Raw genomic sequence first — 23,062 nt, forward strand, 5'->3', positions numbered from 1 at the left:
CATACTACGACAGAAATGACGATGGAATGGAAAGCGCAAAGATACATGAACCAACCCTAACAGAGAGGCAAACGATGAGCTAGATACGTACCTTTTAAATATATCATTGTTTCGTTGGAGTTTAAACACCCCATATCAACCAAAATATTTTGGGTCTTGCGTCGTGAATGTAAAATTATTAGCTACCTTGTAGAACGACAAAGTTGTTTGCGTTACGAATATTTTAGTTTTTTTGTTGTTGTGCAAAAAACAAGAACAGAAGATTGGTAATGCAGTTGGCGTGTTGATGTGACGAGAGCATACATACTCTTGAAAGGTCGCGAGTAAAAGCGTGCATGAGGTCGCAACTACATGTGGCAGATTTTTTTTATTTTACATTTCCAACTGTTGGAAGCACAATATGTTGATGTTACAAGCAAGGTAATAACAACTCAACAAGCAATTACTTGCCTGATGTGGACTAAATACAAGTACTGTTTTTTGGGGGGTATCAACTTCAATTATCATTTTTTTACCCAAAACAACAATACTGGTGCACAGCATTTCTTTATCAAACAGGGGTCTAAGATAAAATTTCCATGGAGAACACTTTCATACATTATGTAATGGGACTAAAAAAGTAGAAGCCTACATTAGTTAGCCTGTTGATTTTTGCATCAACAAAACACAGTTGTATATTTTTTAAAGCAACATCTAGAGTTGATTTATTACTGTAGAAATTAAATCCACCTATGTACTGCATGTATCATCAGTTTCCTATTATGAAAGAATCTAGTTTTTCAAAATACTATTGCACTTAGGTTTTTCCGGCAGATCTGGAAAATGTCTTTGTGGCGGCATATGCAGACATTGATGGTGACAAACACACAGATGTGTTTTTGAGCACAGGTCAAATTAGCTTTGCATGTCAACGGAAATAGCCTATTACTAAAAAATTACATTTGTTTGTGCAGGCAATGATCAACTAATCATTCTCTCAGGAAATTCACAAAACTCACTTTCATTTAGTACATGGCAAACTATAACATATGACATTTCTGGTGACATCAAGGCAATCCTTCCTGCTGATTTTAATGGAGATGGCTTCACTGACCTTCTGCTTACAGTTTCAGGCAAGATTCTTATTATCCTTTCCTTAATAATATTGAAAATGAACATGTGTATATTTTTTTAATACTACTCATAAATATAATTGGCAAATGGCAAAAAAAGTAAATAACATGTTTATTTGAAATTCAGGCAACAAAGGAGAAGACTCTCTTTTTCTGTGTGTATGCTTTGGCTTGAACACAAAAATGTTGTCATTAAATTTGGTTCATGTATTGTCTGATGTCAAGGATCAGCCACTTTTGCTTGATGCAAACGGAGATATGATATCTGATTTATTTGTTACACTTCGAAACAATTCTAGGTTCATATTACCTTGATTAATAAATCAAAAGGTTTTAAGTTTGTGATATGTTTTTTTTTTCACAAAATAGAAGGTTTTTACTTGGACACCAAAGTCCAATTGCAGCTACATGGAAGTTTCATACTGTCGACTTTATAACAAAAAGTGATACTCCACCCTATGAACTAAAAGTCCCTCACTCATCAGCATTTGTTGATACTAATGGTGATGGAATTTGTGAACTTTTTATCACTTCTATTAATGAGGGAATATCTGTATATGAGGTTTGGAAGGTAAAACTTTTGTATTTCTAAGTGATTTTTGACATGCATTACTTACAGCTATGTATGATGTACAAAAAAAAATAAACAAAATTTTACTACGTACTTGCCACTGCAGTTTTCATTGTCTGGAAATGCAATTTTATCTTCTCCTGCCAACCATGTAATTTTTGCTAGGGTTCTTCCAATGGATTACATTTATTTGATTTAGCAAGTTTAAAAAAGACAAACAATATGGAAGTTGGACAATCTCTCTTTGTGGATGTAAATGGAGATTCACAACAAGATCACTTGGTTCCTGTTTGTGACGTTGTTGAAAACAAGTATATATGCAACAAATAAAAGTTGTTTTTTTGTTTTTTAAGCCATATCGACTTTCATGCCATATAAGCAATCTGTACAGAATCATTTTTTTAGTTGCAATGCCAGCAGAATACTTTTGCAGCAAGGAAATGTGTGGCATGAAGTTTTTGTCCCAGAAGACAGTTGGAACTTCATTTCAATGAAGAGCAGGTTAAGTTTTCTTTTATAGGACTAAAATGTAATTTAACTAACAAAATATAAATTTAGTCACTTACAGCAACCAATCACGTTGGTAACAGGCGACTATAACCTAGATACTTACATTGACATTTTGTGTGTCATGCAAAATGGACGCATTTCTGATTCAACTTTGTGGCAAACAGTTGTCCTTTTTGGAAAACCCTGCAGGTATAAATCATCTACACACACACATTACTTTATTAAAACAGAAACGAAACTAATATATTTTTTTGTCCTCACAAGCAATGAGATGTGTCAGTCTGTCGGTTTCCAATTTGAATTATCATTGGTTATTTCAAATAGCAAAGGATCCTTTTCAAGCTCTTTCTATGATCTCTCTAGTGATGGTAATCTAGATATTCTTGTTTCTACTGTTGGGAAAGATGGATTGTACTCCATCCAAGCATTTGAAAACACTGTGAGTGAAGATGCAAGCTTTTTGTTTGTTAAGGTAAACAGAACACTTTGTATGTACAGCCATCGCAAACTTGACATAAATTTTCTGATTAGAGTCTTTCTGAAAAAAACAGGAGCAACTCTAATGTTGCAGGTGTCACAGTTTCTTTCTTAACAACAAACACAATGGTTGGTAGTATACATAGTTAAAAACATGAAACAGAAATCAGGTGAATTTTTTAGGGTGGAATGTTGCAAACTTCAGCAACCCAACTTTCTCAGTCTGCACATTTATCACTTCAACTGCCATATGTTTGTTTTGGATTGGGAAGACTGCCAAATTTTGTGGACCAACTTGTTATCACTGTTCCCAATTGCTTGCTACCTGAAGCACATTGTTTGCTCCCATGTGAGTTATTTCTTTATATATTTTTTCTTGTTAGGTGATTCTATATTTTATTTTATCTATATTTCTGTGTGAGGTTGAAACACCGATCATACAAGACAGCTCAGATCATGTTTAAAGCACAAAAATATATTTCACCTATAATATCCTCAGTTTCAGCAACTACCATCAGCAGTTCTGAATTAGCAGGTCCATGGTGATCCAGGCAGTATCTTTTCAAATGTATTGCAGTGTACATTTGGAAATGCAGTAAACAGTACATTGTTTGAACTATTGTTTTGAATTATATCAACATAAACACTTTGCATTATAAAATGTGATTACATCCACAAATCAAAAGAATAAAGTTTAATTGTACTTCTATGTTCAAAGTGTAATTGTTTTTATAGACACTGGAAATAATACGAGGTATCAAAAGTCATGGACTATGATAATTCCCAACTCTCAAATGTATGTTATTCCTTATCCTCCAAATGATCCCAGCAAGTGAGTATTTGTGTGCACAGAAGTAAATTATGTGGATTGCAAACATGTTTTATGTTACAATATATAAATAGATCAAATATTTTTTTTTTCATCATGTATTTATTATGAAGGTGGAGTAATGAATTATTGGTTACACCAGGCCATAATGTTCTTGACACATTGGCAGTACTTGTGGCGACTTGTATTGCAATTGCCATAGCAATTGTTACTTTGCATTGTATGGAACGGAAACAAGATAGGCAAGAAAAAATTCAAGAAGCTCATCGATTTCATTTTGATGCCATGTAGACATTGTTTATGCAAACGCTAAGTTCAGTAAAAATATTAAAATTGCCTTAATCACAAAATTAATTTAAATCCTAGTAATTAATGAATGCTGCTGGTATTGGTAATAAACCAATTGTTGTAGTACCATAGCCTAGGTCAATGTTTCGCAACCTGTGGATCACAACCCGAAGTTGTAATTTTTTAAAGCAATAAATTATTTTTTCCCTCTATCGCATATGTAGTTGTTTTTACGTAACAATAAACTTTACATAGTAATAATTTTGCATCACAACATAAAATGATCTACGGTAGCTCTTTTTTTGTTTACTATGTCAAACTCATTGCACGAATTTATGCGTTGATTGAAAAAGTTTTTTCAAATAACCACAGCTGTTGATAGTAAGAAAGTTATCTTTCTCCCACAATTGTTTAATTAAATTTAGCTTGTTTGTGGGCAATATATCTGTATTTCTATTTGAAGACATTTCGCGGTTGGAAATGGCTTTTCGGTACAGTGGTGTTTTAAAAATACAGGTAACCTCTACCATACATCACTGTTGTATCCAGGGGGGAGAGAAAGGGGCCAGGCCTACCGCTTTTCCAAATGTCCAATTCGTTGCTTAATTTTAATAATTTGCGGTTAGGCACGCCTAGCTGTACCTCTAAAAACCCATTGCGGGCATCGTAGGCATTGAAGCTATAGACATTGCTGGCAATGGAAGATACTTTTACACCGGGTCACAAAGTTTTTTCCAAACTTGATCCACATTTTAGCCTATGTAACATAGAAATCTGTGCGAATATTAACGCTACGATTTCGTGTAGTATTTCAACTTCAACATATAAACTAAAATAACAGGTGGTTGACCTGTTCACGCCTAATCATTTAAATTCGCACAGATTTCTTGTTTTACACTGAAGGGTCGCATAGGCAGCAGGTCCCGACACCGACGGTTTGTTCTTGGAGCGAATTTCGGTCTTAGTTCAAAACAGAGGTCTGGGACCGAACACCGTGATCTAGGAGACCGAAAATGATGATCTGTGAGATCGAAAAACATGATCTGTTTATTTGTAGAAAGAGTCGCAAATATGTAGGGAGATATCAAAGACGAGGCATAAACAAAGAGATAATTGCTGCGATTACGCGACAATGGAAACTTAGAAGAAGTAGCGCTAGTTGAAAGACGTAACGCAAGTGAGATAACTAGCGATGGCGCCAGAAAGACGGGTGTAAATGTAAAGGAGTAAAAAGACCAAGTTTAAAACAAAATATCAATAAATATTCGAATTACGACAAGCCAAAATCCTTACAACACAGACTTATATGTGGATCAAGTTTGGAAAAAACTTTGTAACCCGGTGTAGTAGTTTTTTCCGCAGGCAATGAATGCATAACCACGTGGTGCCTACAACGGATTTTTAGAGGCACCCTAATAATTAACCTAAAAGATACGTGCCAGACAGTTTGAAGTTGTTTTTGGTGTAGGCCTATGGTCCACCCACTTTTAGTGTAAACGAATATTCTTGTTTTCACTCAAATAAATGTTGCATAGAGATTGCGTTATATAACGTTGGCGTTCAATGTAACTCAAACGATGTTGTGTCGTTTAATTGAACACGACTTGGAAAAAAACGTTTTTGTGTGGTTAAAATAAGTTACAACATTTTAGTATTGAGTATAAATAGACTGGCCCATATTGCTATTAACACTGTCATGTTAAAGACGTTTCGACAAAAACTTTTGTCATCATCAGTTTGACTGACGCGATTGGTAGAGCTCCATCAATATAAGGAGCTGACCTGACCGACGTCACAGATAAGGCTCGCGCGGGTGGTGACGTCATTTTGCTATCGGCCACACACCACTGAGAGGCGGAAAATGCGCAGAAAGCGACGCAAAACGCAAAATACACAATAAACGGCATAAAACGCAACAAACACATTACACATTAAATAAAAATAGTGGTGCAGAAGTGCCGTCCACGTTGAGTTGTGGTTGTTGCTGTTGTAACAATCTTAAACTCAATCGGCAGTTTTAACTACAAATGCGCAAAGTGGTTATCTGCGAATCTCGCGAGTTTACGGGAACACCCAAATACCGTGAAGGACACTTTCGAATTCATTGACAGAATTAAAACGCTGCCAGTGAATTCCACCTGGGCCACACTCGATGTGTCGAGTCTTTTTACCAATATTCCAGTGGACTTTACCATCAACCTCATCCTGTCCCTGGTCAGCAAAGACAGCATAAGTGGAATACAAGACCTCAACAAATCCAGGCTAAAGAAACTGCTCCAATGGGCAGCGAAGAGCACTACCTTCCAGTTTAATGGAAACATTTACACTCAAGTAGATGGTGTCGCCATGGGGTCTCCCATTGCCCCACTACTGGCAGACATTCTGATGAACCACATCATAGACGAGGCACTTAAGGCCACATCCACAAACGATCGCCCCCTGGTTCTGTGTCGTTACGTGGACGACCTGTTTGTTGCCGTACGCGATGAACGTGCCTTGGACGCTTTTTACTCGAACATTAATAGCATTCATCGTAACATCAAGTTCACAAAAAGCGTTGAATGTAAGGAACGGATTTCGTTTCTCGACGTCCTCGTCGAACGAGCGGGAGATTCGATTACTACAACTACCTACAGGAAGCCAACCAACACTGGTCTCTATAGCAAATGGTCCAGCTTTGTGCCACGGCACTACAAGGTCAACCTTGTGCGCTCACTCCTTCACCGTGCCTACAGTATCAGCAGCACGTACAAAATCATGCACGAAGAATTCGAGTGCATAAAAAACATGCTAAGGAAAAATGGGTATCCACTCAAGTTCATAGCGAACTGTGTACGTTCGGTGCTACGCAAACAATATCAGGTGGACACCATAAAACCCACACAAGAAAGCACCAAGAACTGTGTGATGAGGTTACCATACCTAGGCCCTATTAACCACCGAATTCGTAGGGAACTGTCACGGTTTGTCGACCGCTGCACCAACCAGAAAACTGTCTTGCGTTTCGTGCATGAACCATGCAAACTTGCGCAGCAGTTCCCATTTAAAGATCGCCAGCAGACCCTGCACCTCTCGTCCGTGGTATACAAGCTTTCCTGTTCATGTGGACAAACATACATCGGACAAACATCTCGAAACTTGTGCACGCGGATCGATGAGCACAAACGATCCCCAAAATCGGAGGTGTGCAAACACCTACTTGACCACCCGACTCACAAGGTTAAGTTTAGTGAGCCACAAATCCTTGCGCTGGCGAGAGACAGTACCGTCTCCTGCTGATGGAGTCGCTGTCCATACAACAGCAACAACCACAACTCAACGTGGACGGCACTTCTGCACCATTATTTTTATTTAATGTGTAATGTGTTTGTTGCGTTTTATGCCGTTTATTGTGTATTTTGCGTTTTGCGTCGCTTTCTGCGCATTTTCCGCCTCTCAGTGGTGTGTGGCCGATAGCAAAATGACGTCACCACCCGCGCGAGCCTTATCTGTGACGTCGGTCAGGTCAGCTCCTTATATTGATGGAGCTCTACCAATCGCGTCAGTCAAACTGATGATGACAAAAGTTTTTGTCGAAACGTCTTTAACATGACAGTGTTAATAGCAATATGGGCCAGTCTATTTATACTCAGCATTATGAGAAAACCCGTGAGTTGTGTTCCTAATTTTAGTATTGTCATTGAACATACGTATAGGCTACCTAAATGTTTTTGTATCGTTAATATAAGACTTTATAAAACTGTTTTGCAATAACATTTGTATGAGGTTACATCGATCTGTTTTAAAAACGTTACTTAAATTACGTTTTAAATTGTATGTTCTTATTAAGTTCTAAAGTAACCAAATAAAAACGTTTCGTATTGACGTGTTCGTTTGATTACTTTGATCTGTTTTAGAAACGTTATTTAAATTACGTTTTAATTGTGCGGAGCATGATAGGTTAATTGTACTTCTCCGGTGTGGGGGTGTTGGTTCAAACCTTGAATGCATTACCAGCATGCAGCACATTTTATTGGAAATCCCAAAAGATTAAAAACGTATTCCCAATGATCATCGTGCACATTTATGGTAACCCAATGATCATCGTGCACATTAATAATTTGGACAAATTTGCGTTGAGGGGTGTAAGTGGGCACGGGAAAGTGCTGTTTCAAAATATGTTGGGCCGAATCTATATGTTTATCACTGAGCCAAACGCCTGAATCAAGTAATTCTATATAGTCCTGTCCGTTTAAAGAAAATATTGCTGGCATATTATTTGCACCGCATCGTCGGGCCAAACAATGCTGTTTTAAATCGCTTGCAAAGCATTTATGATTATTTATTTCGTCTACTTTGCGTGAAAGATCTTTATCCGTGTTGTGGGACGCATTTGACTTATTTGTTGTATTAGAAGAACGCAAACTTGTCCCAGGCGTTTGGAAATATTTCCCAATTGTTTTATCGGGGCCGCAAGTTTTTGGTTTCTTACCCCACTTCTCTTCGTCCTCTTTTACGATTAATTTACGTTTACGCTTTATTGGAGGACGATAAGCGTTATCCATATACTCCCGAACCAGGGCGATATGTTTTTGGTCGTATAACTCGGCGAATTCGTGCAACCCGTTTAACTTGCGCCCTTCCAATCTCGTACGTTTTAATTCTTGTTGACTCTTTTCCATTATGCCTTGTGTCCTGTTGTTATTGCACAAAGTTTGGTAGGGTTTTAGGGAAACTTTTTCGAAAAACTTGTGTAAGTGTTGTACGCAGTGCTCTTCCCGTGCCGACCTAAATCCCCCAACAACAAACTGCTCCACAGGGCTCCACAGCATTTTGCCTAGGTTTATATAGAGTTTCTTAAAAAAACAAAAAAATAGTTGATTAACCCTGATTGGAACACTTGCCGCACGACTTTGAGCCTTTTCACCTCCGATCAGATGCGCGGCCGCTCAAGTCTGCGGGTAATGAGGCCGATCACTCACGTTGCCGACATCGCTGGCATCCTTGCTGAGTGAAAGGTGCAAGCGAAAAAGTACGTGCTTCAAAAACAACTTTGCTACACACAAGTTATATAAATATTTTTGCAAGAAATAAAATACTTTTATACATATTACACAAACATAATGATGGTGGTAGAATTGTCTTTCCTGTCGAACTGTAGCCAAAGTTACAAGTGAAAGATTGATTTTTTATGACGGTCATAATTAATATTCGGTCGGTAAACATATTTCCCCCACTAATGAGAAGACAAGTTTGGTATCGTTGGAAAGGTTTTTCAATGAGCTTTGCAATGGTGGTGAAATTATTTTTCCTGTTGTGCCTAGAAAAAAAGTTATGAGCGAAAAACTGTTTTTTTGGGGCCGTGGTTATGAACAATATTCGACCGGTAAACATATAGCCCCCGTGAATGAGAAGACAATAAGTTTGGTATCGTTGGAAAGGTATTTGTGTAAGCTTTGCAATGGTAGTAGAATTGTCCTTACCTGTCGAACTGTAGCCAAAGTTACAAGTGAAAGATTGATTTTTTTATGACGGTCATAATTAATATTCGGTCGGTAAACATATTTCCCCCACTTATGAGAAGACAAGTTTGGTATCGTTGGAAAGGTTTTTCAATGAGCTTTGCAATGGTGGTGAAATTATTTTTCCTGTTGTGCCTAGAAAAAAAGTTATGAGCGAAAGACTGTTTTTTTGGGCCGTGGTTATGAACAATATTCGGCCAGTAAACATATAGCCCCCGTGAATGAAAAGACAAGTTTGGTGTCGTTGGAAAGGTATTTGTGCAAGCTTTGCAATGGTAATAAAATTGTCTTTCTCGTCGAACTGTAGCCAAAGTTATAAAAAAGACTGATTCCTGTTATGACGGTCATACTTAATATTCAGTTGGCAAACATATTTCCCCCACGAAATCGCGCACAAGTTAGGTATCGCTGTAAAGGGATTTTAAAGGGCTTTCAAACGGTGGTTGAATTATTTTTGCTGTCGACCTATGAAAAAAGTTATAGCTGATTTATGGCAATGCTTATTAATATGCGTTACAAAAATCGTTCGAAATTGTTTATTTTTTTTACATTTTTATAAATGTTGTGTCAATCTATGCATCTTGCGCAAAAATTATCGAATCCCACGAGTAACGGCAGAGTTATGTGCGTTTGAAGTTTTGTCGACTGGAAAAAAAGTTTTGTCGACTAGCGTCTCTTTGGTATGCTGGTGCGTGCCATTTTGGTATGCATCCGTGCCATTTTGGTGCCACGTGGGACAAATTTGGTGCCATGTTGGTGCCACGTGGCCCGTGCCATTTTTTGGTTACGAACCCGCCTCCCTCCAGCGGACCTAGGGCACCTGTTCACACAACCGGTACATTTTTACACACAACCCCTGTTGGAAATCATGCTGCTACATCGTATTCGTAGCGTAGGGCGGAGTAACCCGCATTCAAAGTTTAGTTAACTGGCGATTTTTGTTTGTGAACCTACATCCCTCTGGTCATAATGAAGACGCAAGAGTTTTCGAAACGTTACACGTTCGACTAAACCCACCAAATTTAGTAGGATTCAAGTTTTTGCTGTTTGAATTATGGTTTAAAACGATAAAACGTATGTTTGCAAGCGTTTCTTAGTAAAGTTTCATGTTAAACCCGTCGTACATGGAAAAAGCTGCTCATTACAAAGAAAGGCGACTTTCTTCTCGATCAAACAGGTTTGTGTACGTTTATTTCTGTGTAAGGAATAAAAAACATGTAGGCTACGTGACTTGCACGAAATCTTTTCTATGTATGCATATTACAGTCAATTATTCTTGTCTAGCTACAATCCCCACAAATTCTTTTAAAGGCATGATAATGCATTGCAGGCCTGCCTATCTTTTTTTATTAAAAACTTTACTGTATGCACATTATCATTTTGAATATGTTCACTTTTTAACTAAAAAACTGTTACATTTTGCTAACATAAATAAAGATCTTAAACATAATGTAAAATGATAAAATAACGATATACATTCAAAACCTCACCCAATTAACAGTAAAGTGATGCCAATTGAAGTGGGAGATATTTGACATAAAATGTTTGGGCATTGTACCGAAAAATATCATTTAATTGTGATGTAACAAAAAGGTCTTAATCGATCATTAGTTGCCCGCACTGTTGTCAACTGGTATGCATTTACACCAAATTTGAAACATTAAAATATTTTCAAAGCATTTGTCAGACACTTTTTTGAATGGTTTCATGGAAAAAAGGGTATATTTTGGGAAATATATTTGACCCAACCCACTGATTATACTGAGGGTTGCAGGTTAGGCAGGCTTGTTGTTAAGGGTTTACAAAGGCACAGTGCCAAAAGTGGTATTTTAAAGGAACCCGACTAGTTGCAGAAATGCATGCCTGTATTGCTTTAAATATGTATATACCTGAGACTGATACAGCATGTATGTTTGTTTGATTTACTGACAGGCTCTTCATTATTTTTGTCATTATTTTTTTCATTGACAAAAGTATGTTTTAGTGGTGATTCTGATGATTTGCTACCAGAGAATAGCAGAATTTCTGCTGGAGCAAGACGCAAACGAAATGCCAGTGTTTCTGAGGTAAGACCTATTTTAGTGAATTTTTACATACATGGAATATTATCCTTGTTTTTAGGCAATAAGTGTAATTCAAACAGAAAAGCGTGCCATTTACACAGCTGGTAGACCACCCTGGTACAATGAACAGGGTGAACATAAGGAAGCATTTATAATAGGTAAAAAACAAGTTATTTTTGCACATTGCTCATAACATCTTTTCTCAAACGTGAGGTTTAAGTGGAGGAAGTGCTTCTGGAAAAACAACTGTTGCGGAAAAAATTATACAAGCTTTAGACATTCCATGGGTAGTTCTGCTGTCAATGGACTCTTTTTACAAGGTGGGTGTGGAATTCCTATTAACACTCTGTATATGGAACGTTGCTATTAAGTTCTGCAGATTACATTGTTGTTAAGATCTCCCCAAAAAGATTTTTTAGTACAAGTATTGAAATTTTCAACATCATATAAGGACAACCACTGACAACAATATGGACTCTGCCACTGACCAACTATAAGAAATCTGAACAATGGCTGACATTTTCCAAAATAGAATTTGCACCTAAAGGCAAACTTAAATATAATTTATAAAATGTTAGCCCTTATTAGTTACTTGGCACCAACACTGAGATGGCAATCTTTGGGTGTCAACTTTACTAGTAATAAATTAAAATCAACTTGTTTGTTACTTTGAGCCAGCCAATCACAGCACTGTGACCATTTCTTCAAAATATTGATGTTTCCATTGCAAGTTTGGAACCAATAACTCCTTAATTTTAGTAAATGCAAAACAATTTGTTCAGTGATTATATTGTCAAAGGATGATTTGTAAGTTTTTATCAGATTGATTTGTTGGGGGCTTTGTGGTCTTACCCCAAGTAGGAGATTCCATGCTGCACTTTTTGCACTTGGCATTGTTATTTTGCTGTGTCATATTCAGTTTTCTTGGATAGTTATGTGTACCACTTTTATTTGATTCACAAATCTTAGGATTGTGTATAAAAATTTAGGTTGCATATGTCTTTTCAAAGTTTACAGAAAATCAATTATTGCAAGACCTAAATGTATTGTAGGTACTTACACCAGAACAACATGAAATAGCAGAAAGAAATGAGTACAATTTTGACCACATTGATGCTTTTGATTTTGATCTTTGTTGTGAGACCCTTAAAAACCTCAAGCAAGGAAAAAAAGTTGAAATTCCCATGTATGATTTCACCACACATTCAAGAAAGAAAAACACTGTGTGAAACTGGTTTCAATTTTTGGTTTAATTTTGACACATTTGACAAACTTTTCTTGCAGAAAACTTTGTATGGAGCTAATGTTGTCATATTTGAGGGAATAATGTCTTTTGTGAAACCAGAACTGCGGAAGGTAAATTTTATTTGTTGATTCCTCCAACAGTTTATTTAATTAGGAACTTCTTAGATATTACATTTGCATGTTATTTACATTTTGTTGCAGCAACAAAACCATCATAAAATTTTGATTTGTTATTGGCCTCAAACTGATATAGGAAAACAGAAGATTGTTTGATAATTATGACAGTACTCAAATATTGTAGATTCTTGATATGAAAGTATTTGTTGATGCTGATTCTGATGAGCGATTAGCACGAAGATTGAGACGAGATATAACACAAAGAGGGAGAAGTTTGCAGGCAAGTTTTGTTCAGGACCTATATGGCAATTTCACCACAGAAATCCTATTTTCATGGCTCTCTGCAATAATGCAACTGCTAACTGTTCCGCTTGTTTCCCAATACACGTTGCTGGGTCTTGTGACTTATATAGGGACCTAATATTCTTAAATTAAAAAAAAAGCATCTGTATGGGACAGTACACAGCAAGGATTTGTAGAGCCTCTTGGAAGATCTTTCTACAGGGGGGCATAAACAGCTCTGGGGGTTGCTTAGGCAATTAAATTGGTCAAATATCCACCTGTTCAGCAACCAATTTTGACCAGAATGTGTAGATGAGGTACAGATCTTTGATAAAACCACAAATGACTAGGCTCTCAAAGTTTAAGGATTAATCGATTCATTCTTCTGTGAATATAGCCTGAAGTTTGAGCTGCCTTTTTAGTTTTTCTGCAGCACTTGGCACCAAGTAGCTACCTGATTAAAAACGCCCCAAACCCCACTAAAACTGACCGAAACTGGCTCAAATTCACCATGGGAACAGCACATGCATATGTGCTCACTCAATCGTAAAATTGCCCCCCATGAATTGCTTATTGCTTTTTGGACAGAGGACTATAAGGTAGGCATTTCCTGTCGGCGTAACTTATTTTAATAGAAATACCAATATCCATCTTTCGCACAAAATTAATGGTGTGAAATATATAAATATGTGATTTGTACCCAGGGTGTCTTGCATCAATATCACAAATTTGTAAAACCAGCTTTTGAGCAATTCATTGAACCAACTATTCAGCATGCAGATATCGTAGTTCCTAGAGGTACATAGATGATGTAAAGGAGTTCTACATAACAATATTTGATGCTTTTCACCACTTTTGTTCAGGTGGTTCCAATCATGTTGCAATTGATTTAATTGCACAACATGTACATGCACAGCTAGAAATTGTAAGCTTATTTATTGCTTGAGTTTCCTTTTTACTAAAATTTAATCTTTATATGTTTCATGTGCCTGCAGAGAAATTTAAATTTTAGGTAAGGTTGGAAACAATAATATACCTTTAAATTATTGATCGATAAGATAGTTTACCAGGAATGTTCTATTCAATAGGAGTCAACTTGCTAATGCCCACATTGGCCAGCCATTACCATCAACACTCCATGTTCTTGAAAATACACCACAAGTGAAAGGAATCCACACGATTTTAAGGTAATATTAATAAAAGAAAAGTGATTTTCCTGGGAATATGTTAAGCTATGTTAAAACAAATTCAGAGATCGGTCAACAAGTCGGGATGACTTTGTGTTTTATTCTAAGCGACTAATGAGATTATTATTTGAATTTGCGTTATCATTTCTCCCTCACTCGGACCACAAAGTTGAAACTCATCAAGATGTTTTGTATGATGGGAGGAAGTTTAGTGGAACTGGGGTTAGTAATAAAATCGTGTGAAAATAAACTTTTGTGACATATTTTGGATTTTTTAGCTGTGTGGCATGTCAATATTGAGGGCTGGTGAAACAATGGAACCGGCACTATTTTCTGTTGCCAAAGATATTCGCCTTGGAAAAATACTTATACAGACAAACTTGGAGACCAGTGAACCAGAGGTTAATTAATTTAACGTGGTTGCAAAACTCTTGCAAATGCAACTTTTGGTTATTTTCCAACTTCTGGATGGAGCATTTTATTATTTAACTGAGAATTTTATTTATTGTGTTATTTAAAGCTTCACTACATTAGAGTTCCCAGAAAGATACATGAAGACCATGTTGTGCTGATGGATGCAACGGTTGCAACTGGCGCCGCAGCAATGATGGCAATAAGAGTATTGTTAGATCATGATGTCAAGGTACTAATTATTTTAGTTTGTTGTCCAACCCTATTAAAGTTTTAGAATTGAATTAACTCCTGTCTCATGTCATTAACTTCACATCAATTAAATTCTTGAAAATACTTTTAAAAATACTAACGGAGCACAGTTTTGGTGAATATATCTGCTCATTTTAGTAAATGTTAAAAAATACATGTTACAATAACCATAAGAAATTGCAAGGCTCTTAACAAAAATATAAATGACTTTTTAGGAGGAAAATATACTATTGGTGTCACTTCTAATGGCAAACACAGGGGTGCATTCTGTGGCATATGCTTTTCCCCATGTTCAAATAATTACAACAGCTGTTGATAATCAACTTGATTCAAATTACCACATTATCCCTGGCCTTGGTAAGTTTATGTTAATAAATGTTTTTGTTATTTATGTGTCGACGTTGTTGCAGGAAATTTTGGGGACCGGTACTTTGGAACAGAATAAATAATTTGGGATTTGGTTTCATATCTTGCTCTAACATGTTCTATGTTCAAACTTCGGTGTCCATTTGTAAACTTTTTGAAACAAAAATTTTTTCAAGGTACATTGCTTTTTTGAAACATGCAGCACTAACATACTTTCTAAATCCCAACAATCATAAACAAATAATACACAGGACAGAACTATGATTGCATAGTAAGTGTGGTATAATCTCAAAGCTTCGTATTTACTATGTAATTACAAATGTATGCCTATTTTAATACCACTACTTTCATATTGCTTGCGTATTTAATCTTTTCTCAAAGTAATCAAAATACTGCGGTTGTGCTTCGGTATCTAGGCCCAGGTTGGGTGTTTTTCTGCCATAAATTTTTTACTGCTTTTACAAACAAAATAATGTCAGCTAAGCAATTGTCCTGCAACTAATTCTGATCTGAATGGATGAAGGACCATTCCCAAAATAAAAAGTAGAAACAAAATTATTGGCTTTTAACTTAGCAAAATCATCCTGATGTCACACTTAAATCCAAGTTCATTTAACTATAATATTGACACTCTTGTATCACTGATCCATGACATGTACTGGAACATTGTACACCAGTGCAACTTTCTTAGCAATGCATACATATAGCCGTCTTACAATGACAAATCATAACTAGCAATAAACATAACACTATACGTATTTTGTATTTGAGATCATACCCCGCAACTGTTTGTTATGTGTACATCATTTCTGCCATTTGTGACATTTTGCGAGGAAAAAATAAAAAATTTTCTAGACAGTTTGTGAGCTCATGCACAACATTTTCAGAATAATCTTCTCGGTGTAAATGCTGAGCATAGGGTATTTGTTTTTTGCTTGGTACTACAAGCATGTTGACACTTCTGTTGATAGTCTGTAGAGAACTGCTTTGAGATTTGGTTTTTACTACTACATTTGGATTATTATCAGTTTTGTTGGATAACCCACTGTTGCAGTTTTTTATTGGATTTGACAATTTTTCAGAATCACTTGAGTACTTTGTAATAAATGATCCAACTACTTCAAAAGTCTGTTGTGTTGATTGATGGTCATCACAAACCTTGACTGGTCTTTTAATAACAACACTTTTGTGCCCAGTTTCTAAAGCCATTTGTTGAAGCAATGACAAGCAGTTTAATACTGATTGAGCATCACATGAAAAACATTGCTTGTAGATGAACTTTGGATGCTTCAAAACATTTTTTCTGGGCAATCGAACAGTTTTTTTCTTGAATTTACTTGTCTTTACTATGTCCTTCTTTGTTGTCAAAGTAAATGGTTTGTTTTTGGGCATTCTTAACACTCCTTTCATTGTTGGTTCATTTAAATCCATAAATTAATGCTGTTTAAAATGTAGCCTACAAACAATAAGCTTAAAAACAATATTACAAAACAAAACGTTTCTCGTCGCACAGGTCCGAAGCAATATATAAGAAAGCTGTTTCTAGGCATTTAGTGTGAATGCCAGCAATATAAATAAGCGAATTTGACAAAAAAATCTCTTGTTATCCCATTTCAGCTGTCATCCATCGATTACAGTACACTGCATTGTGCATTTCTCAATGGTTCGAAATCTTTTTTTCTTTTACGGACATAAATTTCATGCATGACTAAATACCATTTCAAATCAAACTCTTTTGAGAAGACACAAAGCATAGCATATATAAAGGAATATGCAGCAAACTAATTCTGAATAAAATCTTCAGTTTAACCTTCTCAAGCAGACAACCCGGCATCATTGCCATAGGAATGTATCAAACCAACAAAACCAAAAAACTATTATTAACACGATCAGACCACAAAAGAGTGAAAAAAAAGAACGCAAATTCAAACACATTCCGGGCCATAGAATTTCCTGTAATTTACTAATTTTGCACAGGGCTTGCCTAGAGCATGCAGATGGACGTGATATAAGCGAAAATACCAACCGGCTCCACAATTCCCAGCGAAATAGACTCAAAGGTAGGACATTGTGTGTTACGGCATAGGGGCTGCTTGTGAACGCAATGGCGGCAGAGACATCTTGACATATAAGACAAAATTTCCGGGACATAGAATTTCCTATAATTTTGCACAGGGCTTGCCTAGAGCATGCAGGTGGACGTGATACAAGTGAAAAAACAACCGGCTCCACAATAGAATTATAGGAAATTCTATGGCCCGGAAAGTGTATGAATTTTAGCTTATATGTCAAGATGTCAAACACAATGACCATCGTTTAATGCCATTTCGATGGGAATTGTGGAGCCGGTTGGTATTTTAACTTATTTTACGTTCACCTGCATGCTCTAGGCAAGCCCTGTGCAAAATTATAGGAATTCTATGGACCGGAAAGTGATTGGTTTTTGGCCTACATTAACAGTTGCTTTTTGTATGTAATCTTAGTATAGATCTGGTCCGTATTGCTTTCCTTTGTTATAATTTTGATTTTTTTGTGAATTTGTTGTTTATTTCTTCTGATTGTATTGTTTTTTTTGCCAATGATTAGTTGGTTACATTACTGAAACACGTATGGAACATGTTTGAATTTCATAGAAATTTGAATTAAGCTGTGTTCACTCATGCGTAAATGAATTTTCGTGGATTTTTTTTTATTTCACTGAAATGACGACGGGGTTTGAGTGAACCAAACCAAACAGTGTGTAGGACGTAGGTGAATACTGTCTTCTCACAGTGTTTCCCGAAATATTAATTCAATTTATTGTTGTAGTTGGAAAAATTATATTTCAGAAAGTCAATTGTTTGTTTAAAACAGTGGTTCTCTTCATCTTTTTTCTTTATTCCTTACCTTCTGTTTGGACTGAATCTCCATCAGCAGAAATCCGGTTGGCTAGTGTAGTGAACACATATGTGTATTTTTATAATGTATGATCATCGCTTTCGAGAAATTACGTGATCTTTTGAGTGACGAAACTTTGCTTCACTACCACACAATATAAGTATGTGGCAACAGATAAAGTATTTTAATTCCATCACAGAATTATGTTTTGAAGCCATGATTCATGCGCTAAATTCGCTGGTGTTTGTTTTTGAGCACGAATCAATTCCAAGCACCATCGTTTTTCTGTTAATAGAATTTTACCGGAACATCGCTACAATTGAAAAATTGCGAGTTCTGGTATCAAACCTTATTTTGTATCCTTCAATCTTTCGTATATAGACTAATACTAATTCGTTCAATCGATATCCAAATGCTAGATTTCGTGAAACTTGAGCCATCAGAATTCAATTTCTGATTGAATCGTTGGAGGATAAATTCTTTTTACTTTGTGGTTGGAAAATAATGACATAGCATAGGCTGAATGCACACATCAAATCAAAACAAAAAAAGTTATGCCTTTTGTAACAGCAGCCTATACGAACCTCAGAGATCGCGTGACGTCATAACTTTTTTGCAGCTATATTGCACAAGCACACCCTGATCAAAAACAAGCATAAGGGCCTATACTATACAACCAAATTCATAAACTGTTCGCTACAAATCATAAACAAATCATTTTATTTCGCACGATTTTAGTAACAATAAACATGACACAAAAATGGCATGGGCTTGACAGATTAAAAATATGCCGGTGCGATGACGTATTTTTTCGATATTGCATGATATTCGTGGGTCCCATTTCGCCACACAGGGTCCCTAGCCTTCTTTGGGCCCTGGTGCACCCCCTCTCGTGAGGCCTGGGCATAAGTACCGAACACGTCTCATAGTTTGCCGAAAAAGTGGGTTCAGTGTCGAAATTTATTATTTTGAAATTGGTATTTCGAAAACTACATGAAACATATTAAATTAAAAATAATTGAGAAAAATACAAAATGATTATTTACTATTACCTGGTACGATATTTATTGACAATGGGCTGTCCTGCACCGGAGTATCGACTTTCCTTTCCTTTCCACGCGGCTGAAAAGAGTGTCTGTGGTGAGAATAAGAAATAGTTTTTCAAAAAAATAAATATTTTACTTGTCTGCAATATTGTTTGTGTTGTATAGATGTGTGAAGAACAATCATCTTTTCACTGGCAACCAATAAATAGTTTATTAACCGCTTTTTTGCTCTTCTAAATACCATGAACTTTTTCAAAGATTGGAGATCGTAAATCCACAAATCCTAACAGGCAGTCAACATCATTAGCATGCAGAACGACGCAGGAGAAATTGTTGATTTGTATATTCCCAGAAAATGCACTGCAAGCGGTCGCATTATTGGAGCCAAAGACCATGCATCCGTTCAAGTAATGTTAGCAATTTATTTTGAACATGTTTTGTGTCTACTTTTAAATGGAAGCCAAAAAAACAAACACTTTACAGTGTGATTGGTTTCCAATTTAATACTTCTTAGTTAAAATACTTGCCTTGGTTTGCATCTTGTTAAATTACCTGGTAGATTTGGCTTGTAACTTAATTGTTTGTGGTTGGAATGTCAAAGCAAAATGTTTATATTTTGCCCCCTACAGGCTTAATACGGTCTGGTGAAATTGGTTGGACAATGCAAAAAAAACACCACTGTACATTGGTTCATGAAAAACAAAACTTTATAGCTAATTATTTGAAATCCAATTGTAAAAGACTTATTTTCTTAAACCAGTGCATTCTGGTGTACAAACCCAGCAAAAGGCAATAGGAAAACATACAGCACACGTTAAATAGAAAAACTGTTCATCATGTGTTGCATTAATGATAAGTTCATTTGCATACGTTGACACTTTTGGCATGATTTCAGTTGTCAATCATAGATGTTGATGAATCTGGTAGAGCTTTAAGTACATCAAAAGCATACACAATATGTGGTGATATAAGGAGAATGGTAAATATTATCATTATATCACAGATGTTTTTCGAGTAAAAGTAAATTTGTGAAATTTTAATGTGCAGATGAATTGTATTAAATATTCTTAAATCAATCAGTTGGTGCCACAACACATATTTTTTACAAACTGAGTTAATACATTCAGTAAACTCTTTTTGTTCATTTGGTTCTTCAATGAATAAATACTGGTGTTTTTGTTGGTTTAAGTATGTATATATTATCTTTCACAAACATTTGTATGTAACAGGGAGAATCAGATGATTGCCTCAACCGCCTCTCTTTGCGCGATGGCATAATGTCAAAGTAAGCAATTTTTATTGTTTTGCAAGGCATGTTCAAAAAAGTTTGCTTTACAGGGGCTTCAACAAGTAAACAACAATAAAATATCCTATTCTTGCAATGTTGATGCCAATAAATGGATGCATTCTACAATATTCTTGTTGGGTTGTATTACTAATTATAACAGAGTTTGCTGCAGGAGGTTTTGGTTATCTTTTTTAAACAATTGTAGCAATTGTTTTTGAACATAATTAGGTCTAAATAAACTCTATTTCACTTTATTGAACGATTAACAGCAGTCTTTCAAAAAATTAATCACCACCGTCCAGATCCGAGTGAATGTATTGGGCCAAAGCGAAACTAATCCACGCGGTACAATTGTGCGTTCATTCCCGCTGTCGAATAGAGCAGGCAGCAACTGGTGGCTATACCGACTTGCATTATAAAGTGATGAACTCTAGCTTCAATGTTCATATGATATAAACCAAGAGATGTCGCCAAAGTTGCGTTTTCAGAAATTGCCAGGACTGCTGTTGCAAGTGCAAGAGCAACCGAACCCATTTTACGCTGCGAGGCATTTCCAAACCAACAGTTGTATGAAGCGATAATGTGCAAAGCTCCAATACAAAATATATGTAAGAATGGGCTTCCACCCATCAACTTGATTTGGGTTGTCCGAAGTTGGTGCTGAAACAACTTGAAGTATAGTGCCTGAATAATAAACTGCAAAGCCACGGTTGCCTGCAAATAATGTGAAGCGATAAAATATTGTTTATTTGCTTGTGGTATAATCGTCGATGGGCACTAACCCGACCAAGAACAATTGCGTACGACTTGGAACCTTGCATTATTTTTCTGCGCTGTATCATGTCAGTGGCTCCGAATATAACCAGCAAACCGCCCATCAAACCAAGATACATCAAAACATTCATGAAGTTCATTTCCTGATGCATGTGGCGAGGGTAATCACCTGCAAAAGTAGTTTGTTTCACACTCGCAAAAAGCAGAGAAGTTAATGTGGCATCTTATGTTTTTCTTACATTCCTCGTTTTAAAACATTTTGCAAGCGATGATAATGCGTCACCGATCAGAATGACAAACGTAAGTATTATTCGTCCTTTTAAAAAGACTTCAATAAGATTGTTTGTGTGCGTCGTCACCATCTTGTTATATGTATGAGTGTTTCTCTAAAACTTGGGAACCACTGCCCCAAAAATATTATAAAAACCGTACAGACTTAGTGAGTCAGAAGAGTAGAAGAAAGTCCGAATAAGACGCAGAAGACAATGTAAACTAGGTATATTTGCCCGACCATTAAAAGAGTTGTGTTTATCGTTCGGGTGTTCTTTGTCTTTCCAATAAGCTTATCTTACCTATGCCACCGTCTCCAACCGGATGGTGAACCACGAACAACATAATGCAATACGTTATTATCATTCCCAAAGAAGCCATTTCCAAATTTCTTTGCAGAAGTATCCTGAAAACCGTATCGTTTGTAAAACAGTAGTATCACTTGAATCAATAAAATTCGTACCCGAGACCAAAGAATACGTATGCCAAAAACACAACATAAATAAATATTTCTGGAAGGCCAAGTTCTCTGAAATATGCTGAACGTACGGCAAACGATCCCATATACCATGTTGCATCAGCCAGTATGCACAATGAAAATACGACCCTTAATACAACAAACAAATAAAACATTACAACAACAACAAATGAGTGCGTCTGCTGTTTTTGCCTTCACTATACACAATTAAACATACCGACACGACTGAAAGACGAGTCTATCAAAACCTGAAATTGGTCGTTTGTGCTCCATATTTTCAACCTTTCAATCTTTCAAACGGCTACTTCATTAGATGTGCTATTTATACTGGTTGGTTTAAAATCTTAATATGTGCTAATTAACTGTTTGTTACTGGGAAGCAAAGACTTGTTCCGAGTTGCTCTGCACAAAATAGAAAGCTCACCAGAAAAACACGTGTGGGTGCTTTCTTCTTATAACTTAGTTAATTATTAACAAGCCGTACTGTACGAGATGCCTGGAAATAATTGATCGAAAAACATCGTCAATTGACTCGCAATATCATGAAGTTGGTCATATTTAAGGTATTTGTTTAACTATTGTAATTGTATGTGGGCAACTGGTCAGAAACAGCTGTTTAGTGTTGCCTGATACTTCTTGCAAAAATAATCGTATAAGGTTCATTTTTAACTCACCCCAAACAGCCTATTGTTTAAATGGTTTTTATCCTGATTAGTTTAGATAACAGATATAGTCGTTTCATGTCTACGGTTAATGAACTCGATGATCTTCGCACAAACATATCAAATAAAAAAACCCAAAAAGTTCTGTACGATATTCAACACAATTGTCATTGCACCATGATTATGACGTCATACTTAGTTTGTGCTAATTTGTTTTGCACGTAACGCAAGGCTCCCTGCCTCCCTATAAAAGTGCGGAATTTTGGATAGAAAAGGCCGACCTGGTATAATTAACGCTGAATAATGTCGTTGGAAAGAGTCGCTGAACATTATGTTGAATTAAAATTGTTTACAAGTGAAAAACTTGGCAAGCCCTGGTCTAAAGTTAAAGCTCATATCTAGTTTAAAAATGAACAATAAAATGAAAATGATGAAAAAGGGTAATGGTTAAATTTT

General features: G+C 36.3%; 6 protein-coding genes across 8 annotated transcripts; 4 read left to right on the top strand and 2 right to left on the bottom strand.

Moving 5' to 3' along the window:
* The first annotated feature begins 248 nt into the window (after positions 1 to 248).
* Positions 249 to 4,312, top strand: LOC145902387 (T-cell immunomodulatory protein-like). Of its 2 annotated transcripts, none has more exons than XM_082990332.1 (13): positions 249 to 420; positions 801 to 888; positions 954 to 1,112; positions 1,240 to 1,411; positions 1,482 to 1,683; positions 1,849 to 1,994; positions 2,089 to 2,184; positions 2,242 to 2,382; positions 2,458 to 2,665; positions 2,725 to 2,799; positions 2,854 to 3,019; positions 3,406 to 3,502; positions 3,613 to 4,312. In XM_082990332.1, exons 1-13 carry the CDS (start codon positions 352 to 354, stop codon positions 3,788 to 3,790), a joined length of 1,797 nt encoding a protein of 598 aa, XP_082846458.1. In that variant the 5' UTR covers positions 249 to 351; the 3' UTR covers positions 3,791 to 4,312. The 2 variants fall into 2 exon arrangements, with proteins under 2 accessions (XP_082846458.1, XP_082846459.1); XM_082990333.1 differs by having other exon boundaries at positions 1,485 to 1,683.
* A 667-nt stretch (positions 4,313 to 4,979) lies between these two features.
* LOC145902905 (uncharacterized) lies at positions 4,980 to 7,066 on the top strand. Its single transcript, XM_082990994.1, has 2 exons — positions 4,980 to 4,999; positions 5,803 to 7,066. The coding sequence occupies exons 1-2, from the start codon at positions 4,980 to 4,982 to the stop codon at positions 7,064 to 7,066; spliced, it is 1,284 nt and encodes a 427-aa protein (XP_082847120.1).
* A 3,067-nt stretch (positions 7,067 to 10,133) lies between these two features.
* On the top strand, positions 10,134 to 15,992 carry LOC145904033 (uridine-cytidine kinase-like 1). 2 transcript variants are annotated; one of them, XM_082992251.1, is made up of 16 exons: positions 10,134 to 10,465; positions 11,273 to 11,354; positions 11,410 to 11,509; positions 11,565 to 11,671; positions 12,404 to 12,574; positions 12,636 to 12,707; positions 12,898 to 12,993; positions 13,700 to 13,793; positions 13,859 to 13,920; positions 13,991 to 14,007; positions 14,084 to 14,182; positions 14,248 to 14,404; positions 14,461 to 14,583; positions 14,703 to 14,825; positions 15,061 to 15,202; positions 15,256 to 15,992. In XM_082992251.1, exons 1-16 carry the CDS (start codon positions 10,395 to 10,397, stop codon positions 15,288 to 15,290), a joined length of 1,551 nt encoding a protein of 516 aa, XP_082848377.1. In that variant the 5' UTR covers positions 10,134 to 10,394; the 3' UTR covers positions 15,291 to 15,992. The 2 variants fall into 2 exon arrangements, 1 of the variants encoding a protein (XP_082848377.1); XR_014402711.1 differs by lacking the exon at positions 15,256 to 15,992 and having other exon boundaries at positions 14,717 to 14,825; positions 15,061 to 15,200.
* Positions 15,993 to 15,997: 5 nt separating this feature from the next.
* LOC145904039 (uncharacterized) lies at positions 15,998 to 16,847 on the bottom strand. The gene has a single exon (XM_082992258.1). It carries the CDS (start codon positions 16,640 to 16,642, stop codon positions 16,004 to 16,006), a length of 639 nt encoding a protein of 212 aa, XP_082848384.1. The 5' UTR covers positions 16,643 to 16,847; the 3' UTR covers positions 15,998 to 16,003.
* Positions 16,848 to 19,164: 2,317 nt separating this feature from the next.
* Positions 19,165 to 20,548, top strand: LOC145904042 (small ribosomal subunit protein eS21-like). Its single transcript, XM_082992264.1, has 5 exons — positions 19,165 to 19,228; positions 19,393 to 19,541; positions 20,030 to 20,113; positions 20,364 to 20,419; positions 20,473 to 20,548. Exons 2-5 carry the CDS (start codon positions 19,443 to 19,445, stop codon positions 20,486 to 20,488), a joined length of 255 nt encoding a protein of 84 aa, XP_082848390.1. The 5' UTR covers positions 19,165 to 19,228; positions 19,393 to 19,442; the 3' UTR covers positions 20,489 to 20,548.
* A 207-nt stretch (positions 20,549 to 20,755) lies between these two features.
* LOC145902906 (uncharacterized) lies at positions 20,756 to 22,225 on the bottom strand. The gene is made up of 5 exons (XM_082990996.1): positions 22,162 to 22,225; positions 21,930 to 22,073; positions 21,769 to 21,872; positions 21,205 to 21,365; positions 20,756 to 21,136 (listed from the first exon to the last, which is right to left on the bottom strand). The coding sequence occupies exons 1-5, from the start codon at positions 22,215 to 22,217 to the stop codon at positions 20,756 to 20,758; spliced, it is 846 nt and encodes a 281-aa protein (XP_082847122.1). The 5' UTR covers positions 22,218 to 22,225.
* Positions 22,226 to 23,062: the final 837 nt, after the last annotated feature.

Source organism: Ascidia mentula, chromosome 5, assembly GCF_947561715.1.
Source record: "Ascidia mentula chromosome 5, kaAscMent1.1, whole genome shotgun sequence".
In the NCBI taxonomy this organism is placed as follows: Eukaryota; Metazoa; Chordata; class Ascidiacea; order Phlebobranchia; family Ascidiidae; genus Ascidia; species Ascidia mentula.